This window comes from Aythya ferina (assembly GCF_964211825.1).
Source record: "Aythya ferina genome assembly, chromosome: 20".
In the NCBI taxonomy this organism is placed as follows: Eukaryota; Metazoa; Chordata; class Aves; order Anseriformes; family Anatidae; genus Aythya; species Aythya ferina.
The window spans coordinates 10,176,583-10,203,051 of record NC_140318.1 but is presented as its reverse complement, the minus strand read 5'-3'; the positions used below and the strand labels follow the sequence as shown (position 1 = coordinate 10,203,051).

The 26,469-nt window shown below is 39.8% G+C and overlaps 1 protein-coding gene across 3 annotated transcripts in view; it reads left to right on the top strand.

The window, feature by feature from the left end:
- PNPLA7 (patatin like domain 7, lysophospholipase) overlaps positions 1-26,469 on the top strand; it is a 127,210-nt gene that overhangs the window by 28,547 nt on the left and 72,194 nt on the right. For all 3 annotated transcript variants that reach the window (XM_084494425.1, XM_084494427.1, XM_084494426.1), the window contains 5 exons: positions 2,451-2,528; positions 3,343-3,548; positions 8,438-8,569; positions 9,794-9,917; positions 22,425-22,538. In XM_084494425.1, coding sequence (XP_084350551.1) covers positions 2,451-2,528; positions 3,343-3,548; positions 8,438-8,569; positions 9,794-9,917; positions 22,425-22,538 — 654 coding nt within the window. The remainder of the gene's footprint in view (positions 1-2,450; positions 2,529-3,342; positions 3,549-8,437; positions 8,570-9,793; positions 9,918-22,424; positions 22,539-26,469) is intronic.

Genomic DNA, 26,469 nt, shown 5'->3' with positions numbered 1-26,469 from the left:
TGCATAAAATTTATATTTAATATAATTACGTCAACGAAGACAACTAATTCTGTAAGCTTCTCTTAGTTCTCTTAAATTAGCTCAGATCTTTTATTTCTTATCTGACCAGAGGCATTTTAAGATGTCATTTTTCAGAGCAGCCAATCACAGCGAATAAAATCAAGATGCTTTGATGGCAGATGGTGCTGTTTTGGTGTGTGTGTGAGAGAGAGGGAGGGAGGGACGGAGGGGTTATTTAATCTAGCAGAGTGGCAGTATTACTTCAAGTGACCCTTAGGTCATCATTTAAATGTTTTTATTTTGTTTCAGATAGCTTGAATTCCTTGGGACTCTGTCATGAACTGTTTTCAATATGATATAACTCTCATATCAGAACTGTAGATAAAGCTGGAAACATGTAAGAGTTGGGCAATGTTGAAGGGCATATCTTCTGCATGAGTTATATGGGAGTTGATTCATTTCCTTTGGCAAAAAAAAAAATCTGTCCCACTTAATTACTGCTTTTGTTTATAAGTGGTTTGTGCTTTCATTTCTGCATCATAAACCTCTGCTAATTTATTATCTGCTAGAGTAACAGAGAGACAGACCCTTGCTGTGAAATGGATTCTGTTGTGTTAGCAACTTTCTTTATTAAAAGCTCCTGGCTGGGGGAGGGTGGTGGGGATCAGTGGAAGAAATGGCATTTAGCTCAAACTCTGAAACCGTGAGCTGAGCTTGGATTTGCTGGCCTTGCCTGCTTGAGAGAGAAAATGGATCTTGTCTGTGATCCTTGTTTGTCAGCTCCTTTATTGCTTAATTAATCGGAGTAGTAATGTCACAGAAATGTAGGATTTCAAGGACTGCTTGGTGTTCAGTTAGTCTCATCCCATGCCCCAGGCAGAACCAAATATTGCTAAGTCATTAGCAGGTTGTGTCTAAGCTGTTCTTAACGATCTCCAATGACGAGGACTTCACAGCTTTGTATGCAATCTATTTCAATACTTTGCTAGTCTTAGACATGTAGAAAATCCTTAGTAACAATTTTTAGAGGTAATGCAGCCAAAAAAAGCCACTGATGGTTTATAAGGCGAGCTGATTAGGGAGCTCATGAGTCCTTTCTGTGGGATACTTTCATAATTAAAAACTTTAGGTAATACTACGCAGACAGAAATGTGTAAATATAGGGGAAAAAATCAGAAATTAGTTGAGTTGATATTGCTGAACTGAAATATTTTGACAGGTGCTTGTCAGGTTCTTGTATTGGATATGTTCCCATGAAACAGATTGGTTTCAATAAAACTATTTTTTTGGTGAAAATCTGTTCTTTTTATCAGCTGTAGGTGTAACAAAAAAATCTGATTATTTTATTTGCTCTATTTTTCCAACTGAAAATTAAAGAAAAAACTGGCATAGCAATTACAATGGTAAAATGCTTCCATCTCTGCTGCAGTAAGGTTAATGACTGGGGGCAAATTCTGCTGTGTGCACGCACCAAATTGCATCTCCCTGGGCTTGTAGCTCTGCTTCTGCAGTGAGGTGCTGCGAAATGTGACTCAAGGGTCAGGATTTGCCACTGTCTGTTCTGGTGATGATAACAAAATGTTGAACTTCTGAAGATATACTAGTTTGGGGAGGTTTGAGCACCTTGCTGAAGCAAAGGGGGACTGAAGCATTAAGATTTGGTGTTCACTGGTTGTGGGATACCAAACTGGATGGGCAGCTCCTTGAGGTGAAGGAGAACCCTGAGCCTGGCTGCTGTCTGTGCTGGGCATTTAGGATCCTGCTGGTGTCCAGCCTTGGAGCTCGGAAGGAAGTTTCTGCTCAGCAGGCAAGCTCAGCACCTTGCCGTTGCAAGGGTTTGGGGTTGAGGCCCAAACCAAGGGCAGGGTTTTGGTGACCCTCCTTGCCATGCAATCTTCAGAGTCAGAAGGAAAATTCCTGCTATCTGGTGAGATTCACGTGAGAATTCCTTAGCTCAGGGGAAGCCTTTGGTCCACAATGCACATGGAAATCTGCTGCACGTGCACAGCACAGCTGAGCTGTGTGACAAGGGAAGGGCTGGGACGAAGGCAGTATTGGCTCATCATGGCCAGCTCCTCCATGATGTAGACGGTCTCTTCTGGTTTCACCTTCCTTTGAAAATAACATCATATTTTATGATTTTCATGACAGCTGATGCAGGTCTCTTTTCATTAAATACTCTTCAAGAGTCTGGGGGCAGAAATGAAAAATATAAAGTCATTTAAGATACAAGTTAGGTCAATTGAAAAAATTAAACATTTATTTTTCCTCAAATAAATAATTGGTTAGAGAAATAAAGAAACTTTGTACCATATTTTGAAGAGATTGTACTTTAAGGCAGCGTCTTTCACTAATTGTTTTTTATTTGCTTTATTTGAATGCTTCCTCACTGTGTATCATTACTGGTGCACCAACAATTAAATTGTATCCCTCCCCCGTTTCTTCTCTAGGATCCTTCGTTGTTGAATGGCAAAGTGACGCTGCATCAGGTTACTGCTGGGACTGTGCTCTCAAGGCAAGGAGATCAGGTGAGCAAGAATTCTCTGGGAGTAGAGAGAGGGACAAAAGTCTGGCTTGATCTCCAGCCCTGTAACACAAGGGGAAAAGACACACATGTTGATTAAAAACACTCTACTGCCCTGTCTGCTCCCAAACCTTCTCTTCTTGTGCTGAACAATCTCTCTGCCTCTCCTCAGATGTGGAGTAGCAGCATAGCCAGAGCTGCAGTGGAAATCTGGTAGTTCATTTTCAACTTTTTAGGTACCTTCCTGAGAAGGTATGGAGACTAAGCAGCTTTTATTTATTTATTTATTTATTTATTTTATTTATTTTTTATTTTTTCCCCCCACCTTTTTTCCAATCCCTGTACTGCTGGCCTTCAAAATGTCACTCCATGTTATTTGTTTATAGCAAAGTGTATTCAGGATATAATAAGACTTGTAATAATACTATGTAAATAAACAAGCTTATGCAAAGCAAGAGGCAGTTCCAATTACAATGCTTCTGTATTCTCCTTTGAACTGTGATATTCCTCCTCATGCTGCAGTGATTACTCCATTATCTCTCTTTGCAATTTTGTTTTTATTTCTTGATCTTACAGACACAGCCTTTATTTTTCATAACCATGCAAAGAGAAACACATTTTTCAATATTGTGGCTGCTTAGTTTTAAATATTCATAACCTTTTAATAATTCACTGTTGTGTCTTATTTTATCGCCTAATTGTTTAAAAGCTGTAGAGAGCTTTCTGGAAAACAGATTGGTCATGATAATACTGTCATTGCGATAATTGCTTTTAAAACCTGTGGGGATTTTATTGGGCTCTGTCTCTGTTTTCTCCAGGATGTTAACGTTTGCTTTGTGGTCTCGGGGATGCTTCACGTGTACCAACGGAAGATAGACTCCGAGGAGGACACCTGCCTGTTCATTACCCATCCAGGAGAACTTGTGGGACAGCTCGCTGTCCTGACTGGAGAGCCCCTGATTTTCACCATCAAGGCTAATCGGGACTGCAGCTTCCTGTCTATTTCGAAGTCCCATTTCTATGAGTGAGTTCTGCCGTGGAAACATTTATTTATTTATTTTTTAAATCTCTTTTATGGCCCTTTTGATTAAATGTGAGTGCTGGATACATGTGTGGTGCAGCACTGCTACAATACGTCCTGTTATAAACCAGATAATGTATGTGAGGGTTTTAAATACTGAGGTGAGCTCTGACCAATCTGTCAGATGGGTTTTTATCCTCAGTAAGAGGTAATGCAGGGAACATACTAATATTGAATGGCGATTATCTTCTTTGTTCCAGGTTTATAGAACACTTAACCCAATGGGGTGTGATTTATGACCTAAGATTCATAGATTTCATAATGCAAATAAGAGAATCTGGCCAGAGTCCGTCTTTGCTGGGTTAAGCATTTCTTTGTCAGGCATTTTCTCTCAAACACAATATCCTTTTTTGCTGGAGAACCACATTAGTTCTGTTTCTGACCACAGTAATCAGCCCAGGCTGCTGGATGTGTTGTGAGTGATAGGCTTTGGTGTAACCGTAGGTTACAATGCTCCCTGATGGAACAGGTCAAAGAATAATGCCCCTGTGCAAGGTGGGTGGTACCTTTTTGGAAGTAATGCATGAGTTGACTTATATCTTAAGAAGTGATGATACAGGCACTTATTAATTAAAAAAACACCCTAACACACTCACCACTGCTAAAATGGCTGTGGCTAGTCTCATTGTCCAATATTAATGATTCATACTCTTGATTCTGAGCCTATTGTTAAGATTTAGTGCTAGTTCACATATAATTTGTATCAAATACCTCTATTTCCTTTACTAAACTCCTTTTTCAACTCCTTCTTGAATGTGCTATTGTATAGTCTTGTGTTATACGTGGACTTGTTGACATTGTGTTTTCTAGGCAACTATTATGTGGTATATTTCTGTGTACTTCTTACTTTCTAAGTAATTTGAATTGTTTGTGTTCCTGATCAATTCTTACCCTGCAACTTTGTTTTTCCACCTCAGGCAAAAGGCTGTGTTTATAAAACTGAACTTGCTGTTCTCAGCGATGTGCTTGGTTGATTAGGTGTGTTTTTCCAAGCCTGTGCAGTGGATGTCAACTCTTTGACCTAATTTCTGATAGATACTCCCCTCTTGTGCCATTCCGTGCAGCATCAGATGAATTTCATCTAAACTTTTCTTCTTTCTTTCTATTGTTTTCCCACTTGTTCCCAACTTTAAATTTAATTTTGTGTTCTCAGACAGCCAGTCAGTTTCTACCTTTTTCCCCCCCCCTCTCTTCTTCTGTTCTAATATCTAGTCCTGGCTGTGTCATGTTCCTGAGCTCATTTTCATGAGATTTCTCTTAGAGTTGTTTCTTGTTTATTCCAACTTAAGCTTTTTGCTTCCATTAACCCTTTGTGGGTCAGTGATCTCTAACACAACATGTCACCTTTTCTTCATCTGGGGGATGTTTCCTAGCCCATCTCTTTCTCATTTAAGCTGTCCTTTGCCTATTCACTGCATTTGTCCATCTCTGTGATCTTTCAGCATTAAATCATTAAAACTTTTCCAGAAACCAAAGCTTTATATCATTTCCAATTCCTGTTCCCATATTTTAAAATGATGTTACAGATAATCTTTCAAATCATGACTACTTCATCTATATGTTCTCTTATTTTTGCTTCAAACTCCGAGAAAGGAAAAACTTATTGATAAAATCAGAAGTTTTATTTTTCTCTTATCATGCAGAATTCTTTGTGCATAGTCCTGCAATCTTAGGCTTTCTCTTTTAATCAGAATCTCTCTCTGATTTTTTTTTTTTCTTGATTTTACTTAGTGACCAGAAGAAACTTGACCAGAACCTCCATTATTCTCATTATGTTCCAACAATTCTCTCTTCCTTTCTTGTAACATATATTACTTTTTTCTTTGAGGTGCCCCAGAACGTTGTATGTGTATTTTTTTCTCATTAGTTAATGAGAAGGTGAAGCAGAAAGAATGTGGTCAATAGTTGCCATCAGGCGAAGAGCACAGTGATGGAAGTAGCCCAGGGTTTAGGATTGCAGGTTGGATGTTGGGCAACAGATTAAATCCTTTTAACTGAAACTTTGGGGCAGGAGCCTTTATGTGGTGCTAATATGCCTAAATAACTATCTGCAAAAGTAGAGTTTAAGTATAGGGGTGACACAAGCTAATTATATACTATATACCTTAAATGCTTTTCTATTTTGCTGAAGTGATGTACTAAGTGTGCAGTGCCTACGCTGCAACTGTTGGTGTCTCCTGACAAAAAATGTAATCAAGTTGTCACCAGGCTCTCTTGAGGGAATATGCTCAGGTTCTGCAGTACGAGGCAGTAGGACTCTGTCACATTTTCTGCTTAAGTAAATTTCACAGTTCAGAGTCTAATCATGTGTGCTTGCCAGAGAAGCTGAAATGCTTTGATTTTGATTTTATATTGCCAGGCAAGCTGAGTATCAAATTGCATCCACATCCACAAGAACATCTCTGTAGTTCTCAGTCTTTCCCAGGCACCAGGTTAGCCCTTTCATAGCTGTTAGCTTGCTATTTAGGAATTCTGAGGATCCCTTCAGAAACAGGTTTTTGTGATAGAGAGCTTTGGCTTTTCATTTTTGTCATGCCAGTCATGTGCCAAACGGATGAGAAATGAAAATTCCCCAGTGAAAGGAAGGAAACCTCGCTGATAATGTAGGAAAAAAATATATTTTCTCTTCTTGTGCATGAGGGTGGGCTTTTACCTTCTGTGCTAATACTCTTGAAGTTATATAGCAGTCAGTGAAATAATAGCTCCAGACTGAAATTAAAAGCAGCCTCTTACTAGTTTACATTTAGAGTGCATTAAGTATTAAGATATGTATCTTGAGAGAGGGAAAGGTGTAAATGGCTTCTTGATTTCACCAGACAGCCTATGTGGGTGAAGACTTTGGGAGCTAAATAAGCAACTAGAGTAAAAAATAATGAGCTAAAGCATTCAGGGGATTTTGGGGGGCTTATTTCTCCTTTAGAGCAGCTTAGAAGGGGAATAGGACTGGGGGTTTTGTGTGTGTGTGTTGAGGAATTAGGGTTTTTTGTTTCCCAGAGTTTATTTTGGGGTGTCTTTTCCAGCTCCTTTGGCCTTTGCCCCGAGTCATATTAGTGTGGTAAAGTTCCTGTAAGATAACATGTTGCTTACAAGTGCAATAATAATAGTTCATCAAAACCAAGGTAGTCTGTAGACATCCTGGGTTGGAGATAGCAGCGGGTGTGGAAACCTCAGGATGAGATAAAAGGGGCAGGAGAGCAAAGCTGCCCTGAGGTTTTGTAATCCTGTTTCGATGGCTGGACTTTAACTGGTGCTGAATGTCAGAGCTGATGCTCAGTTTCACTTGCCTAGTAGCACGTATGAATGCAGGGATATGAGTGTGGTGAGCTCAGCATGGACTCAGCACGTAGGGATATACTCTTACAAATCTCTTCTGTTTCAGATTCAGGGGTTTCAGTTGAAGAAATCACAAGCTTCATTATTCCAAAAAGAAGTTGAGACACGTGGTGAGGAAGAATAGAATAGTCTCGTGTGATGGACGTGAAAGCTCCCCACAACACCACGTGTTGTCAGGGTCTCTTGTTGCAGCTGTAGGACTAATGACAGAAATGACACTTTCAAAACTTCAGAGCAGTTTCTGTATTTCATCCAGGCTATAAGGAGCTCCTGGAAAGTCTGCTTTTAATATCACATTCTGGGATGATGTATGACTCTTCAGGTTTTCTCTGAATTCTGCCAAGTTAGAGTGAGCCACAGCCATATTGCCGAAGAGGATTGTCAGCAAAGATTGACAGTGCTCCTTCCATGCTTTTCTCCCCATCTTTCTACTTTTTAGGCTAAGAAAGTTAGATGTGATGTGTGCGTGATTTGTGCTTAGCTGAGAATTCCTACACATGCAGGGGTCTCATAAGCAGATTGCCTTATGGCAGTTCTTATCTTCATTGTAAAGGGAACATTGATGCAGAAAAAGATGTGTACTTCAAATTCTTTTTTGTTTCTACCCATGTGTGGCTTTAGCATAGTTCTGTCATCTCCCTCGGTGTGTGCTTCACCTCCTGGGTCTGCATGCACTTAACTTCTTGTTTCTTTCTGAATTGTGCTGCCTCTTGTGAAATGCCCGCCTTAAGGTGGTACACCATGGCCCAGCAAGAATTCAGTTGCTATTGATGCTTCACTGGAACAGAACAGGTGCTGTACCAGGTGTACCATCTAGGGAAGTGTGTGATCAGCTCACTCCTGTGGAGTAATACTTCAGTAAGAATTGGAGTGCTTACTCACAAGATGCTGGGATACAGTGATTCCTAGTCTAAAAACAATGAGAAATAAGACATTCGCTGACAGTGATCGGGTGTCAGAGATTTCCCTCAGGCCTAGTGGTGTAGAGTTAGCAGTCATTGCTGGCAGAATGTTCCTGAAGTTCTTTGGTTTGGAAAAAGTGGAAAAAGTGCTAGATATCTGATTTCTTTAATACTAGAGACCTTTAAGCATCACTCAAAAGATATGGTATGAAGATCAGAAGCTTTGTTAGAAGACTTTTCTGTTCTTTGTGGTCTTTGCAACAGGGAAAAGGAATTATTTGAACTTCTGAGCATGTCTTTTTTTTTTTTTTTTTTAAAGAGTATTAAGTGTTAGATACAATACGGTTCTGATCTGAAATAAAATCTTGTGAGCATGTGTGGGAGTGAGAGGTGTAGAATGGCAGGGAGGGACAGTCTTCTGGGCAGTACAAATGTTTTTCTGAGTCATGAGAGACCTGGGTGAATGGTGATTTTGGAGAGTGGTTCATAAACAAGAGCTAGCATGGCTCTCATCCATCCCACTGCATGGGCTTGTTTACCAGTCTGTACCTGTTCCTGCTTTGGGGAAGTACCTAAATAACACTTCTTGTTTTCTAGGATAATGCGGGAGCAGCCGAGTGTTGTGCTTGGTGTGGCTCACACAGTTGTAAAGAGAATGTCCTCATTCGTGAGGCAAATTGACTTTGCCCTGGATTGGATGGAAGTTGAGGCTGGGCGAGCTGTTTACAGGTAAGATGTAGACAAAGTTCTGTGTTGTTGGTTCAGTATTCAAGTTTTCAGTGTTAAGGATCTGTGCTCCCTTGGTAACATATGGAATAAAAACTTTTTGGAATAAATTTATCAATTCTATCAGGTTTATGTTTGCCTATTTTGAGATTTTTATTTTTTTTCTTCTGGAGTACCCTTCAACACTGCTTTAGTCACTTGTCTCCAGTGGTTATTAAAATCCTTTCATACTATTCTTCGTATTTTGTGTTGTCTTGGCAAGCTTTTAAAGTGACATAATAGATTAAGGTGTAGACAATTGTATGTTTGGTGGTAGTTTCTGCATTTTAAGGGCGTGAATATCTTTTTGTTCATGAAGTTTTTTGGCCTTTCTAAAACAACAGAACTGAAAAGTAATTTGGATAGGATTATTCAATAGTAGATTGAAAATACAAATTACACTTTATGTTTAAGGGGTAGCAGTTATCCTTGGGAAAGCTTAATTGTATGGATTTTGTACTAGAATGTAATTGAGACATTATATGGTTGCATTGGTGGGAGAATAAGTCTAACGTAGTGTGTGTACCATGATTGTAATTTATATGACTATTTCTGCAGCACTAATGCTAATAGAAACTTTTGATTACTATGTGTATCAAAACAAATGTAGTTGTCAACATCTTGTTAAAAGCTTTTGGAAGTTTAGTTTAAACTCCACTACCAGAAGTATTGTACTTGGCCAGCATGTGATGTTACGGTGGAAATTTGCTTACCAAATAGCATTCTTAATCATGCAAACATGATGTGGCAAAAACTTCCCAAATAACTAACATGAGTGCACTAAAATCAATCTAAATCCCGAGTCACTTAGGGCGTTTTTTCCCTCTTTGACCTGCAGAATCTCTCCATGCAGCCACATCAGCCTTGCAGTGACAACAAGCCCCTGCTGTAAGCAGTACTGAGCCTGACTTCTCCAGAGATCACTCGTGTGCTGGGCATCTGTGTCCAGACCCAATGCTTACCAGTTGTTCAAAGCCTGTACATTTAAACATTAAAACATATTTCCAAGTCACCTTTTAACAGGTGGTTGTTCAGTTTCTTGTTTTCTTATGTTTAACTGTTAATAAAACATTTTCCTATGGCCTCTAAGCCTGTTAAAGAAAATTGATCAATTTATTAAAAGACTTCAGATGCATCTGCTGAGCGAAGAAATTAATGAATGCTTGTCCTTGGCTGTTCTTTCTGTAGGCAGGGTGACAAGTCAGACTGCACCTACATTGTGTTGAATGGTCGACTCCGCTCTGTCATACGGATGGATGATGGAAAAAAGCACCTGACTGGTGAATACGGCCGAGGAGACTTAATTGGAGTGGTAAGCATCAGTTTCAAAAATGAACAGTTCAGATGAGAATTTGGTATTGGTATTGGCCCTACACAAAACAAACATTCTTGCTCTGGTCAGGTGTTAATCTTAGTTAAGACTTTTAACACATTGTAAAGATGGAAAATCACTTCTACCTGGAATCTCGTATGATAATACATGAATGGGATTATTAGACTTGATTTAAAGACAAAAAAAAAAAAAAAAACTCCCTCAGAGATGAGCCAAAAAGCCCATCACACCACTTTTTTTTTTTTTTTTTTTTTAATGTGGGTTACACTTGTTTCTGTGCTGAGATAAGTGCAACTGCTAAAATAGTTCAGGAAGAATTGAAGGAATGTACACCGAATAGTCATATGAAATGCAGTATCATAGAAAGACTTGGGTCTGGGGCTCCTACTGGTGTCAAGTCTAACCTTCACGTTAGCAGAGCTAACTTCAGGTCTGCATCAGGCTGGTCAGAGACTGCAGTTACTTAAAAGGTGTTAGTGCAACTTTTTACTTCAAAGCTGTACTATTTATCCACGTTTAACGTCTCTTCAATGTTTGGTTTGTTTGTTTCTCAGATCTAATTGAACAATTGAAACAGGAATCCTGTATCATAAGTGTGCATGACTTGCTTAATTTTTGTACTAGAAGGCTTCTGAAATACTGAGATCTGTTCAGGCCCTCTTCTGTTTTCTGAGTTGAAGAGTAAACATTTACTGGTATCTGTTTATAGCCAGAATTGGTATACCTCTGCATAAAGAAAACATGAGTTTGTATTAGTAGTAGATAAAGAAATTGTTGTTTATAGAGACCAAGAGGGAGAGAATGGACTGCAGAGCTCTTTTTCCTCTAGAGAACTGATTCAAGATTATGTTGATTGCAAAAGGTGGTATTTCTGATCCAGAACTCAAGTGTGCCTAGTGTAGAAGTTCCTGTCTTCTGCTTCCTTACTTCTTCTGCTTGATCAGTGTAACATCTAATGGAGAACTCTGTCTTCTGTGGCTGGGGCAGGAGTACTTCAGCATGTGAGACCTGGTTGTTCCTGATGGCAGGTGGGTTGCAGGCTTGGCCTGTACCTGCATTGTAAAATATTTGCAGTGCAGGGACTTGGAGACTGGCAGCTGACCTAATATCCCAGCTATTTTGTTTGAGAAAAGCAAGAAATTTTCATCTAAAAAGGGCAAAGTCTTTGGGCCTTTTTAATATGTGCTACTTCTGGTTTAGGGCTGTGTTTGGAGAAACAGGTCTATTTTTGCTGCTAGTCATGCCTGAAATTTTTTTTTCTTTTTGGGCATCTCTTTAGGATACCTCATTAGAGGTAAAAATGATATAGTTTGATAGGAATAAAGGATGTGTGACTTTTGTGACTAATTGTGCTGGTGTGAGGTCTCAGTGTGTGAATAAGGCTTTGGCAGTTTTAACACATACAGGTATTTTCCTGCTCTTGTTCACCAGTTGCAATCAGCAGCCACACTGTCAAGCTTCTAGAGTTTTGCAGAGCTCCCAGGTTAAGATAACCGAGCTGTTCTACTTTCTGAAAGCAGTTTTGGGTGACAGTGGAGCATGTGGTTGAAATTCTCCCTATCTGTATAAGCAGTGGTGCCTTCTTTGGCATCACACTTCATGCTGGCTCAACTGTTTATCTGGTGAGGAGAGAGGTTGATGCAGTGGATGGACTGGTATGTGCTTGCTGTGACAGTGCTGTGCTTGTGGGTGAGTTCCTGGGCACGGATACAGAAATACCCGTTCGGTTTATATCTGAACTAAAGTCACTTTTCTGGATCCATGCTATGACATGAATCATTTGAAGACTTTTGTGACTCTGTGGACGTCATCTACTCCTTCCTACCCACAGCTCCCAGGCCCACTGACTCATGCTGCCATTTGTTGAACGAATCTCGATGCTCTGTCTGTCTTTTGAAAAACATGGGGGAGGATTTGTAAAGATTGCCAAGATTAATGTAGTCGTTCTTTGCAGAGGGCATTAGTAAAATGACATTTTTCCTTTTAAAAGGATTTGTTTATCCCGTTCTGCAAGATCTGTTATAAACCTTTAAAAGCCTTCTAAGTGTTTATTTTTTTTTCTTTGTTTTTCCAGAAAATAAAGTAACTGGAGGGTTCTAGGTGCTCGCAGGAATTAAATTAGTAGCTGGTATTAGTAATTGATAGTTTGGTCAACCTGTGGTGTATTCTTCCCTGAAGTTTCTCCAATACCACTGTGTCATTCTGAACTGCGGACACTAACTTGATACAACAGTCATGTAATTGATGTATTTTTGTTTATTCCTTTATCTCAGAACTTTAAAATGGTATGTGTCATATGCATAAGAGATGAGTATCTGCCATTTCTTTCATAGGAAAAGTCTGGAAAAATGCAGGATTTCAGGCAAGATGTTAATTTTTCAAGCATGTGCAGGCACTCCCAAGGATTAGCGTGTAGCTCGAACTGTTTTTTTCCTTATACTGACTCAATGGCATCTGTTCCTGAGGTCTGTCAGTTCAGGGGGAGAAGAACAGATAAGATACTGCAAAGTTTGCTTTCCTCATGTTGTTACTTGGAGTTGACCAGAGTAGTTACGTGTGGGAAACGTTCGCTATTCCTCGTGAGCCTTGTAAGAGGGACGATGCCAGATGCTTGCTGCTAATGATCATACCGATGGGCAGTTCCAGCTGCTGTATTAGGTGACGTCAAAACTCCTTGGAAGGCCTTGCATGTAACTGTCAGAGGACAATGATGGATCTAGCCAATAATTCCCTCATGTATGAAATACAGTTGATGATAGTGCAGTTGTCTAGAGACGCTGGTTTGACCTGTTTAGGGGAGAATCTTTGTAATTTGTTGGTGCCATTTCCCACAGATTTGCATGTGGAAAAATGTTGAAGCTTTATCAGGCTGTTACGTAATTGTGACTTCATTAAATTGCTGTTTGAGCTAAAGGGTAAAATGAAAGGTACCTCCTCTAGGTTGTTTTTTTTTTCTACAGTGTCCAGGTGTTCTCCAGAAGAAATTAAGGGGGGGGCGGGGGGAAGTAGAACTCTTGCAGAATAATCTCCTGCCAAAGAAAAGTTATTTGTATTTCCCTCTCCCCTCAGATACCTGGATGGAGACAGAACCTTCGATGTAATTAGCTTTTTATGTGAGTCAGCACTGCGGCTTAAGTGGAAAGGCTGTGGTGTTTCTAAGAAGTCAGAACTCCAGACAGTTCTTAGGGATGTTGATGACAGCTGTTGAGCTTATAATATTTTTAAAAGCTGGTCTGTTGCATATGTCATAGCTAGACTTATCCGTGGCCACCTGCCTCAGAAAACTGCTGTCTTCAGTATCTTACTAGAAAACCAATTGGCTTTTGGAGAATGTCCTGCTGGGACAGTAGCAGTGATGTTTTGGTTACTTCAAGCTTCTTTCTGCCTCTTTCTAACAACCAGGATGCCCTTCCTTAGTAGTAGGATTATACCAATTTTTTTTTGCATGTAGCAAAACCAGTGCAGGAGGATATTTTTGCCTTACCATTTTCAGTGCAGGGCAGCACAAGTGCTAAATTACAGAGTGCTCGTCTGCCAGTGCTGCAGCATACCAGTTCTGCTCTGCAGGAAATCACACTTGGTTTTAGAAATAATGGCTATTATAAGTGTTTTCAAATGTTAAGCTCTTTGTCTCATTAATGTTAATATAGTTAAATGTGCATGGCTATTTTCTGTAAAAAGTTGAAAGAATAATCTGTAAATGGCTTATGATTTCCTCAGGGGTTTGGAGCATTGTCCTTTTGAAATGTAACACTGCTAGAAATCTTTAATTGCATACTAATCCTCAAAGGAAACACCGGTATCAGGATTACACTTGTCAGGCTTTTGTTCTTTATCGGTATTAATGTTATCATACACTGCCTGCTTTTGACAGTGCCAAAGCTAGCTGAGTATCGTTGTGCCCTCAACAGCAGCACTAACACTGGGCAAATTCTGCTCTGTTAAGGCCATTTTGTTTCGTAATTTTGAAGAGTGTGGATTCTTTTTTTATTTTGCCCATTAGTTGCATGTAACTTTTTTTCAGGCCATGAATTCATTCCCAAAGCTTTAAGTTAGTAATAATCTTAGGTAATCTTAGGTGAATTCAGGTTAGTGCACCTCAGGTACTCTGCACAGGCTGTATCTATGGAAATTGGAGGCGGATGAGGTCCAAGAAGTTACCTTAGTATTGAGCTGGAACATGTGGTTGTGGAAGGAGGTGTTCTCTTCCATCTCTTCCACCGCCTGTCTTGGTAATATGTTACTAAAAATTATTACTTGCTTAGCATCTTAGGTGTGAAATTGTAAGGAAAAAAATAATGGTATTTACCAGCAGAGAAGTGAGATATGGGAAGACTTGAGAAATGAGTTCATATTTGCACAGCTGAATTAGTGTCAGACTGAAATTAGAAGCTCAGTGTCCTGATTTCTAAACCTGTTTTGGGGGCGTTCTTGCTGGAATGAAGTCACTGCTTTGAGTTTTCTGAACCTTGGCTTTCTGGGGGCTTCCTCACTTGGTGTGAGCTGTGAGTATATTGTTCAGATTTTCTTATCTACCACAATTTGTTCTCTTAATTACAACAATTTATTTTATGTCTTGATTTGTCTCAAGTTCTAACAGCTGATGAAGGTAGGAGACTGTTCATAACTGAAGTAACATATAACTGGTGTTAATTTATCTGACATTAATACTATGTGGGTAGATAATTTGGTTTTGTAGGTGCCACAGATAAAACTGCAGAGAGCTTTATCTCCCTAGCCAAATGCTCTTTAGAGAATATAAGGATCTTTGACAGACAGTGATAGATGTGGTGACCTGCTGGATTTCAAGTAGGTGACTTCATTCATCAAACTGTCATTCCTTAAGCTAATTTGTCTCCCTTCTGCTTCCAGCTAAGCTTCGTTTTGATAATATCATTGCTATTGTCCATGTATCAGTTAACTTTTGGTACAACTTCTGATCCCCACTTCAGGACCATCCCACATTTCACTTGTCTTCTGCTCTCTTCTTCCCATTTTGAGCAATGTTGCATCAAACTATACTGGCTTGTGAATGGTGAGAGTTAATACCTTGTCTCTTTAACCTTTGCAAAATGTATGAGTAAGTTATTAGCAAAAGTTTTTTTTTTTTCTTTTTTTCTTTTTGGCAAGCAACATTAAATAGAAGAGAACTGTGATCTCTTTTATCATGAAAATGCTTGGAGGCCTGCAAATAGTGAGACGCAGAGTCCAGCAGAGGTGAAAAAAAGTATTCATGGAGGAAGAGTCAGCAGTGAAGAATGGGGAAGGATGTTGCTAAAGTTCCAGCTGGGGTTGTTCCAGCCTGTGATGTATGTCAAGCTGAGTCAAAGGCAATCAGATCTGTCCCCTGTAGGAAAGCATTTGAGCAGGTCACCATGTTCTGTTATCCCTTCTTCCATCATTGAAATTCAAGCACCATTTCATCGTAACAGGAGTGTGCCTGCCAGTGGTATTGCTCTTCAAACAGCTTCAATAAATTTTATGGATTTTTCTTTTTTGGTGGGTGCTCCAGGTAGCATTTGGTGTATTTGTGAGGTTTTCTGCTTGTTTGTTTTTCTTTTGTTTTGACTATCATATTACGTTAGGGGAGCGAAATGTGCATGCAACTTCCCATCTTTTCTACAGCCACATGTAAATAGGAGTGAAACATAAATACACTAGCTAGGTCTGTTAGGTCTGTCCTTTCCCTTTTCTGTCCCTTCATTACATTCGCTGCTGCAACAGGACTGGCATTGCACTGGTACAAAATGCAGGCTCAGTCCTCTCAGGAGAACCTGACTTCCACTGCCTTAATTACAAAAGGTAGGAAGCTCAGTCTTGATTTTTGCATGTATGTGTGTCTGTAAGTGTGTGCATATGTCTTGTGTATATATGTGTATATAAATCTTATTTATATGCATAGAAATAGGAGAGAGGGGGTTGGATTCCTTTTTTCTGCACAGCGAAAGTGCTGAATGTCCTCAGTCATGGGGTTAACTTGGCACACAAAGGATTGCAGAAGGTGGTTGTTAGAACAACTTTCAAGAGTACATGGTGTACTGCATTCATCCGCTGGCACTGCTCCCACAAATAGCATCGATTTGCAGCTTGTCTGGTTGCTTTTCCCACTCATTCATTGCTTCCAGCAGTGTCTCCTCCTTTGTCCTTTTCAGATACAAGCAAGTTAATGTTTTAGATCCTTCCTAACTGATGGCTAGAAGAAACATGTTTGAGATGAACATCATGTGTTTGCTGCTTCACGTGCAAATAAGCTCAGGCAGGGCCTGAGAACAGCTAGTTTAAACCAGAAAAAAAAAAAAAAGTTCCACGTAGGGTTTGGTTGCCCTTCATGTAACATTTATTATGTTGCATCATCCTCTTCAGTTGCAGCAGCTTCATCTCCTGGCCTAGCCTGGCAGAAGTACTGCTGTGACAACCTTCGTGTGCGTGGCTTTTGTCTGCCTGCACTGCTCTGCTGCTTTGGGCTGGATTTGGAGATGGGAGTGTGCTGCTGGTACCTGTGCATCTGGCTTGTTTTTTCCCTGTTCCTTGAGCATCTGAAACTATCAGCAGGTGTCAGTGTTGATATTTCTTCTTAGGCCTCCACCAGTGCATCTGCACTTCCTTGAGTGTTCTGTTTGTCCCTGTGCCTTGCCTCCTGGTGTCTTGTGGCAGCCCTCCCGTTTCTTCAGGTGCTGCTGTTCCTTTTGCCAGGTGCGGTCAGGGCACGTGGTGGGCGCTGTGTGAGCAGGGAGAGGTGCAGGTTTGGCACATGGGAGCTGTCAGCTGGGAGTCCCCAGGGACTGTGCTGGGAAGCATCTGGCTGCAGTGCTGCACCACTGCCCAGAACGGCCCGTTTCCTCCTCTGGTGATGAGGTTACAGGCATCGTGAAGAGAAGAAAACACCTCATAACTTATTTTGGCTGTTACCAGAGTTCTTGCCCTTGTTTTGTTAGGTGCAGTGCTGCTTTCATCAAAACACGTGTGGATTTGTCCTGTCCCTTCTCCCCAGCTTCTGTTCTGTAAGAGTGTGCTTGTTCGTGGGCTGCCACCCCCCACCAAAGTGTCTTGAGTGGGCATGAAAACTTTAAAGCTTACCAGGCTCACGGGCAGGCAGTGATTGGGGAGTTCATGAATGGGGATTTGGACGATGAAGATTTTAAGTTGCTTAACTTAATTTTTGGGCTCCTAACCTTGCCAGGGTCATGTTAGACCTGAGCCTCACGTTTCTGTGGCTGCTGCTGGCTCCTGCTGCGTTGTGCCCGGAGGGTGGCAGTGCAGGGGTGGTGCTCATCCTGGGCTGAGATAAATGCAGCTTTTTATGAGCTCGTAGCGAGGAAAAGATAGCTATGAGAGGAAGAAGTATGATATATAAGAGAATAAAATATTCTGGGGTTGGATAGTAGCTATGAAGGAGGAGAAACTGCAAGCAGTATATTATAAACATGGAGGGGAAGGGAATGTGCAGAAGAGCCACAAGGGTGTAAATCTGCTGCTGGTGGAAGGTCTGGGAGAATGGGCTGGTGAATGTGAACACCATCCTGTGGACTTGCGTCACTAATTCAGGCTGCACCGGTGTACTAGCCTGCTGGGCAGATTTAGGAACTCACGTGGAAAAATAATATAGGCAAGAAATTGTATTTTGAAATGATTTGTATCTTGCTGTTTGATTATTGGAGAAGTTCACAATAACCCGTTAGAATGAGGCTGAATTTGTTTGGAGAAGCGATATCTTCTATTGGGCCAGCGGATGGACTAACGTAAAACAGCCCCGGTGTTGGTCAAGTCCTTCTTGCCATCTCTGAGATGCTCAAGGCTAAGTGTGGGGAATAGCTGTGCGTCTTCCATTGGCACTATCCACACACTTTGGCAAATATTCAAAGTGGTTTGTTGGATGTAGCACAAAAAGGAATTTTGGAGTAATTAGACCAACCTGCAGAAGATGATGCTGCTTGCTGGTTTTTACTTTCCATCTGTGTAATTTGGAGAGCTGTAAGAAGAACTGTCAGGAATGAGTGTTGAAAATAAAGTCAAAAGAGGTCATGAGAATATAAATTGCTTTCTCCCCTTGTTTTAAAGGATTTTTAACACTTTTTCTTTGTAAGGAACTTGTAAACTCGGGTTGTGAATCATGGGCATTGTACGTGACGTTTTTGTCGCTTTTTAATACTGAATTAGGAGAAGATGAGGAAAACCTGTCAGAATTAACTGAAAGAAATGGTAAAAAGAGCGTAGGTCTATTTATAGGTTTCATTTTCCTTCCCTCCTTCCCGATAGGAACAACAGAACTGCGTTAGCAAAGGAGGGACAGCCACCTATGGTAAAACTTGTGATCAGTTACAAGAACCACAGAGTGTATAACACTCAATTTACATCTGCTCCTTGATGCAAATTGTTAATAGTACTTAAAGCATTGCTTCATGCAGCTCTTGAAGGAAATGGAAGTAAAGACAATGACGTGCGGACAGATTTTTGAGGATGTGATGGAGGTGGAAGAGAGAAGAGATGTTATTTGCTGTAAATGAGGAGGCAAAGGGTAGACCTTAGAGACAGGTGAGCAATGAACAGAACATTTAATGTTTTAGCATAACTGCTGAAATTGGGCAAACTGGTTTCAAAGAGACTGATTTCAAAGCAGAGAGAACACTGCTGTGGGTTTGCTGAGTTTACAGCATTAAATAATAAGCAGAGGAAAGAATAGCCAGTCTAGATAGCACAGAAGAGATGGCAGGCTGCAGCCTTCGGTGAACTCTGAGAAAACCAGAGGATTGTTTGAGGGAGAGAGGAAGTACATGGGTGAATTAAAAATTAAAAGGCAAAGTAAACCCAACACCAGTGAAGGGAAGAACTTGTTCAGACGCTTGTCACTTGGGAGGAAGAATGCATGCTAGGAGAGAAGGACCAGAGGACTGACACATGTACTATTTGTTTCAAGCAAAATATATCGTGTTGACTTGAATTTGAAAAGAGGTGGGAAGGAGATTACCGATTCTTTCTTACAGTGGAACAAATGTTGTAGCCGTGTTCATGTTGTGATGGATAAATGATGATTCTGGTGAAGGAAGCTGAAAAGGAGCCTTGGGTAGTAGATATACCTACTCACATATATACAAATTACAATACTTCCTTCTCTTATTTAGGGTCAGATTTGAAAAAGATTAGGAAAATAATTAATACTGCTATTTATTTATTCAAAATGTTCATTAATGTTATGTTGGTGACTTAGTGTTGGTTGATTCCTGCAGCTGTGGTGGGTGATCTTGATATTAAACTTGTTTTTTCTAACTAAAGAAATAATCTTATGAGGTTGCTCTGCTGATCACAGGTGATTTTATTCAACATAAAATTTTACGCTAAATCTTGAATTCTTTTATTACTTACAAACCTGAAAAAATAAGTAAGCTTGTTTAAAATGTTAATTGAACAGAGGAGCCACAAGAGTTTGAATCTGCTCTGAGGCTGAAAGGATTTTAAGTAAGTACATGTTGCTCGGAGCTTGTTTTTCTAAAGAAAAATCCCACAAAACTACACCTCTTGAATAAGTATCATCTCAGATAATTTCTTAATAAAGAGGAAAAGTATAATTGACTAGGGACAACTATGACTGTATGGTTAGAATGTGTCTGTCTCCAAAAAAAGTAGGAATAGCCAAATGCTGATTTGGTGAGGCAAATTCCCCTGTGCAGAGGACTTTGAACTGGTGCAACAAAGGCTTTTTAAGCACAGGGTGTGAAGAGAGGAGACACGAGAATGCAGTGAAGGTTCAGAATAATCCTACAGATGGTCTGAATGTTGAATGAGAGCTCTTTCTCTTCCAGTGATGAAGAGTTATTATATGAATAGTTTGGGAAAACTAATAAAAATAGATGCTGGTAATGCAGATGATGATATCCGAGGGGAAAGCAAAATTTGAATTTCTTGCTGCAGTGCCTGGGACCCAGATGTTTCCATGCTACAATACCGGCGTCTATTTGCATGAGAATATTAAAGTTGATGGCAAGATTTATATTGTATGTGTGGGCAAGAGAGTAGTACAAGATCCATTTTCTGTAGTCAGGTGGGAATTGCATTCAACAAATCTGCAGCATTTGCAGGGGTGCGTAACACCGGTGTTGCAAATGCCACTTCCTCTGGAGATTTAAATGGCCCCTTGAAAGGGAGGCTTGAAAAATGTCTCCATCTCCCTTTTGTTCTGCCTGTGGACAAGTTACAATTGAAACAGACAAAGTCACGGTTTGGAGAAAAAAATCCCTGAGGCTTTGTTTTAAAATTTAATTCCCTTTCAGAAAAGATTAGATTTGTAAAAAGACTTGTGACCTGTTTGGAGCATGGTTAATTTTATGCACTTTTATATAATGAAAATAATGGAAAAGGATATTAGACAGTTCGAGTGTTTTTCTTTATATAAATTGAACTCAGTTGGGTGATGACTGCTCGAGAAGACAGGGTTTTATTTTAACAATTACAGTTCTTCATCTACTTTCAGGATAAGGAAGCTAAAAGGCAGAGCCAAAAACTGTGATCAAAAGCTTGTACTAGGGGGCAGAGATAAACAGAAGACATTACCCAACCATCTGGGGAAGCTGAAGGGGACCTGTAAATGTGTGTACAAGGATGGCGTGACATTCCCTCCCACCTTGTGATCTGTGTAACTGGTTTAAAATGTCATTACATGATAAAACATCCCTGGCATCTGAAAAAAACCCAAAGGCTGGGTCTTGCAAAAATGGAGTGACTTCTAATTTACTTGTGCATTCTCTCATGCACGACACAACTTTTGTTGATATAAGTTCTTTATGAGCTATTTTAGGGAGTTAATATTAGCAGGCTGTGATCTCAGCTTTCTGGACTAATTGCAAGTTTTTGAGATCTAAATGTTCTGGCTGTCTGAACTGTCCATTTTGTGCACATGTAGTCTTCCAAGACAGCACTCTTGTTGTAAGGGGGGTCATGGAGCTGTGTGTTTTCAATTAATCTTCTTGTAGTGCAGGCAGAAGTGCATGCCTGGCAGAGCTTAGCCAATGTGCAGTGTATTATATACATTATAGTAACTTCGTGTGTCTGAGCCCTTACTTCAGTAATGAAGGCATTATTTCTGTTGGAATTTACTGTTAACATAAGCTTTCAAACAAAATCTGTAAAAAAATAATTGCAAGCTGATGCGTTACTTGTTTTTTTTTTTTTTTCTGCTGGACAACTTAAAATGACACTTAAAAAGTGCCCGTGAATTGCAGCCAGAGCGAGGATTTTTTTTGTTGTTTGTGTATTAACCTCAGTAATTACAGCTCCTACAGCGGCCACCATTTTTGTCTGAATGCGTGATGTATGGATATTAAACCTGGTAAACATTGCCTAGTGCTAAAACTTGCAAAACTGTGCACCAGGCTGTTACTAAGCAATTAAATGTTGGAGCTCACGCCTGAGCTCTGAGTGACGCCATCTCGCCTAGCAGGCTATCTCATTAAGCATGTGAAAATATTTCACCAGGGAATTTGATTTCTGCATTTCAAAACAAAATAGGAGCTGGTGATGGGCTCAGGGTTGTGCGGATGGTACAGCAGGGGATTCAGCACACAGCTGCATTTCGCGGAGCAGGGCTTTACAGCCCTTTTTTATTTATATTGTGTCAGTTCTCCCTGTAAAGGAAAATATCCCTGTATTAATTTTAATCGCATGATCATTTTCTTCTTTAAACTTCAATTTTCGATAAATTAAATGTTTCTAAATTAAATAATTGGGCACTATATTCAGGCTGTTGCATACTCATTTTTGTGTTTACATAGCACAGATACTCATGCCTGTGTGTAAAAACCTGGGGAAAAATGAAGCTCCAGTCTGGCTAAAGTGTGCTGATTTGCTCCTCTTCCCTTTTAAGGTTTAGAAAGCCTTGGTTTTTGCAAGTTTTCTGGTATTCAGCTTCTGAGAGTAAAAACAAAGTATTTCAGGGTGGCATGAGGTGGGGGGAGGAAGGAAAGGAAAAGCAATAGAGAAGTGAGTTTTCTTCTTTCTCTTAGATGGCTTTTTTTTTTTTTTTTTCCACTTAAAAATGAAGGATTAAAAGATACAGCAAAAGCATATAACTTCTGTTGTGATAATTGAGTTCGTTGTGTCCCCCGGTTGCTCTTCTAGCAAGCCTTAAAAATAGTTCTGCTTGCTGCAGAGATTCACTGTGTGTAAGAACTTGCAGAAGCTCAACAAAACTGCTTTAATACCGTCTGTCTTTTGGTGCTATGGATTCCGGTCTGTGGAAAAACTGAAACTGTCAGATAGCAGAATGTGCATCTGGGAGATTTGGATTGAATAGATACTGATACTTGCTGCAGACAAATGTGCCTTCAGTAAGTTGGCTCTAAGGGCTCTTGGGGGCAAAAATAATATTCTGTTCTGAATGTATGTCAGCAAAAGCTATGATCGTCCAGTCCTTGGGAATTGTTCAGTTTCTTCACCCTGACATGCTATTTTTACGACATGTTAATTATCTTTAATGTTTTGGCTCTGTTCTTTCAGGTAGAGGCATTAACCCATCAACCCAGAGCCACAACTGTTCATGCAGTCAGAGATTCCGAACTTGCCAAACTCCCAGAGGGAGCACTGACATCTATCAAACGCAAATTCCCCCAGGTAAGAAAATTAAAACTCTTTTCTGTCTGCGTTAAATGCTATTTTAGGAGCTAAAACTCTCCATTAAGCACCAAGTCCTTTTTTTTTTTTTTTTTTTTTTTTTTTTTTTTTTTTTGTATGATTGATGCATACAGAGAAAACATTTTGTTCTGTGTCTGTCTGATCTGATCTATACCAGGCTTTTACCAGCTTCTCTTCCTTTATCTTCTAATCAATGTTGGCATGTTTTATGTTAGGGCTCTTCTGTATATCTGGAAAAAGTTCGCACTAAATGCAGGATGTGTATTTAGTAAAGTGGAAATTGCTTAGTGGTATTGATAATAAATGACAGTCTGATTTTTTAAAATCACTTTAAAATGTTGTTATTCACTTGTCCTGCTCACTAGGACTCAAAGTCAAGGCTTGATCATATGTACCTTTATTTCCAGACTTGGGAGTTGGTTTTCTTCATCCTTGCATTCCGTGCTGTCCATCTTGATTCTGCAACTGCCATATTTTTATGTGTCCTGAAGACTATGATTGCTCCCTTGAATCCATCAAATCATCCATCTTCTTTAATTCACTTGACATTATACCTCTCTAATGCAAATCTAAGAGTGACGGACTTGAAATTTAATTCTTTTTGTCTCTAAGTGCATCAAAGACATTATACTAAGCACTAAATCGTGTTGGTAGCATTAAAGATGATTCTTTAATGCTGTTGCTTCAAATTATTTCTTTTTTTTTTTTCTCTCTTTAAAATATGTACTTATTTTGCAAGATTTCTTAAAAAGCTGCCAAAATGACAAACCTGATTAAAATATTCAATTTTTGCTTTTTGAAGACCATAATAACATTTCTGAGATTTTGGTAACTGTAAAATAGGAATGTGTTCATGATTTCTCACATTACAAAAACTGTGGCGGTTTTGTCTATGTTATTGCAATTCTCCTAGCAGTAAGTGTGCAGAAGAGATGCACATCAAGGGAAAATAATCTTCCTGGCTTCCCTGTAAGCAAAATTTTTGCTAAATTGTTTTTGAACTTCTGCTATGGGTTATTAAGGCACTTCTGTTCCCTGAATCTCTCCTGAATACTCCTCTGATTCTATACTTCTCTATTTAACATAAGAGATTTCTTGCCCAGGTTTATGAACTGTTAGCATTATAGGACTTCTTGTACAAAGCTAGCCATAAACTGGGCGACGATGCCATGGCGTGCTGTCTTGAGTTGCCCTTCTCATTATCACTCCTTGCTGACCAAACGGGAAGCGAGGAAATGAGCCAGGTGGAATTCTTAAACCACCTTTCTCTTTACACAGTGGATGATTTTAAGTGTTACCACTAGACATTTAAACCATAAATTACTAGTAAGCACTAAACATTTAACACTTAATAATGTCTTGAATGCTAATCTGCACAAAGGCTGTGTTCCAATTCTGCATTTTTGTCTCAGGCAATAATTAATGTCTCTCTTTCACTCTTCCCTATTTTATCAATGGTCAGAATTGTTTTTCCCTGGAGGGCACTCTATGTAGAGGTGTGAATCTTTGTGGTGGAAGTTGAACTTAAGTGCTATGTCTATAGTATAATTTAAACGCTTATTTATAATAGAATTCAAATAATCTTCCCACATTTAAAGAACATGTTTGATCAGCCACAAGCTGCTGACCTTTCTGAGGATGGAGTTATTTTTCTTTAGACTTGCATATAATTTGGCTAATTGTTCGTAATGAAATATATAGGTCTTAATGAAAAGTTCTCTCAAAAAGGCTGTTAGAGAAACATATTCTTAATTGCTGCTATTTGAGATCTCCAAATTCGAAGATAAATATTTAACTAGTATCAAAACTGGGAATTTGTTTTCATTATAGGGTGATTTTAAGAACAAGCATTAGAAGTAGAAAGGAGTGTAAGAGACTATAAATAGGGGATTTGTGCAGTTAGTGCCTTCAGACTGTCTTAGGAATGTAAGATAAAATATTTATATGAACTCAGAGTTCTTGTCGTCTTTTTTTTGGTCTGTTAAATCCACTAGACAAAAGAGAGGAAGGATAGAAGTGAGAGAACTCAAGTGGTAGAGGAAAACAATTGGGTAGAAAGTTTGAAATCAAAGTACAAAGTCAAGTGTGAAGTTCAGGGCATTAAAGTGGAGAGAAATTTTCGAGCTGTTGACTAATAAATTGCATGCAGAGAAGGGTCTGGACAGCAGTTTCCTAGAAAAAGAATGATGGAGATCAAAAGCTGAACATGCCTTAACAATGTCATGCAGTTGAGGAAAATAAGTGTTATTAAAATGCTTTTGAGTGAAGAAATCTTTGCATTCCTGATGGTTGAAAAGCTTCAGTATCAGCCTGCAGCAGCATGCTTGAAGGAAGAGGCAGATCACCTGACGAGAAGAAAGAGGACAAAAAGATGGCTGACTGGTGTTTAGAAATATTAACCTCTAAAAGCAAAATGATTGAATGGTTAAGGGAAGAAACAATAGCTATTTTCAAGTGTATAAAGTTATCTCCTGAAAGAAAGGGCATGAATTACTCACAGTATTGAGACAGAGCAAATGGTAGTGTACTGAAATTGCAGTTGACTATTAAGGAAAGGGTGATTGTGCTCCCTGGAAAGGCTGAAAGATTTGTATAATATCTTAACAAATCCTTTTGTTTGAGGTGGTGTTCAGTGCTGAGCAGAGGGACAGGCTAACGATCTATGTCCTATTTTCTCTCCTGCTGTTCTAGTAGAGTTATTTATACACAGGATTTATGATGTTTTCCCTATCCAACCAGAAGTAATAAAGTAATGAACAGATAGCAGGTGCAATGGTTTTTGAAATAATTGACTAGGTAGCAAGAGCTAGCTTGTGATTGAGCAGTGGGATATGAAGGATTTCCCTCTTAGTCCTCTGCAAATCAGGAAACTGTATTGTAGAGGAAGGAAAAGCAAACAAACTGCTTCTATCCAACATAGGTACCTCTGACTGACTGATGAGATTAAGTTCACCTGGGTCTTGCTTGAGGGAATAGAGATGAAACCGTGGTGCTTGTCCCCTGAGCCATGGGAAATGCTCCCTTAGTTCAGAGGACAGTTGCTTTTGTTTTGGTGTTTTTGGCAGCTTCCAAAGAGCCTCCATCTCCTGCCTAACAGCTGAGAGCTGGGCAGTTAGTGGGGTAGGATTACCACTTCAGTTAGTTACCCTTGAGCTTTGCTATTATGTGTGAAGGCTGAAAACCCCTATGGCTCTGGAAGTTAGATGAGAGACTTCATCCTGCAAACCTTTCAGCAGCCCTGATGTTTGTCAGTGAGCCAGAAAGGGATCTGGCTCTTGAATACGTTATTAGAAAATATTACGGATGGTTAAGAAAATTGTAAACATGGGTTGTGCTTGCGGATGAGAGTGGTGAGAAATGAGTGAAATAGCGCTCTATTCATCCTTACAGTAATTTGGGTTTTTTGAGCTGTGATGCTCAGTGGAAAATTGCACAGCTGATGCTCGGGGAAGCACCATATGCTTGCCTTCTTTTTTGTGTTTTTTCCTGCACATCTGCTTTGGTCCTGTTACAGACAGGATACTGCTTTGCTGGGATCTTTGATGTGACCTGCTATAGCTGCTGTTATTCTGGGGGATGAAACAGATGGGTGAGCCTGGGGGATCTCATCTGATTTATAAGTAATGGCCGAATTTTCAGAGCACATGCCCAGAAATAACAGATGTTGATTTCTGGATCCTCCTCAGTCAAATCTACATCTTCTAGGTTCTCAGGGAAGCATCTCAGCCTTGAGTCATTCTGGGTATGGCAGCCTGGATGTTCCCGTCTGAAAGTGGTAAAGTGATCCACAGTGCCAAACTTCTTTGTCTTCTCAGGGCTCGCACCTGAGGACCACAGCTCTCCAGCACAGCCACTGGGGCACTCAGCCAGGGAGAGCATTTGCTCCTCTGACAGCCTCCGTGCTTGCTTC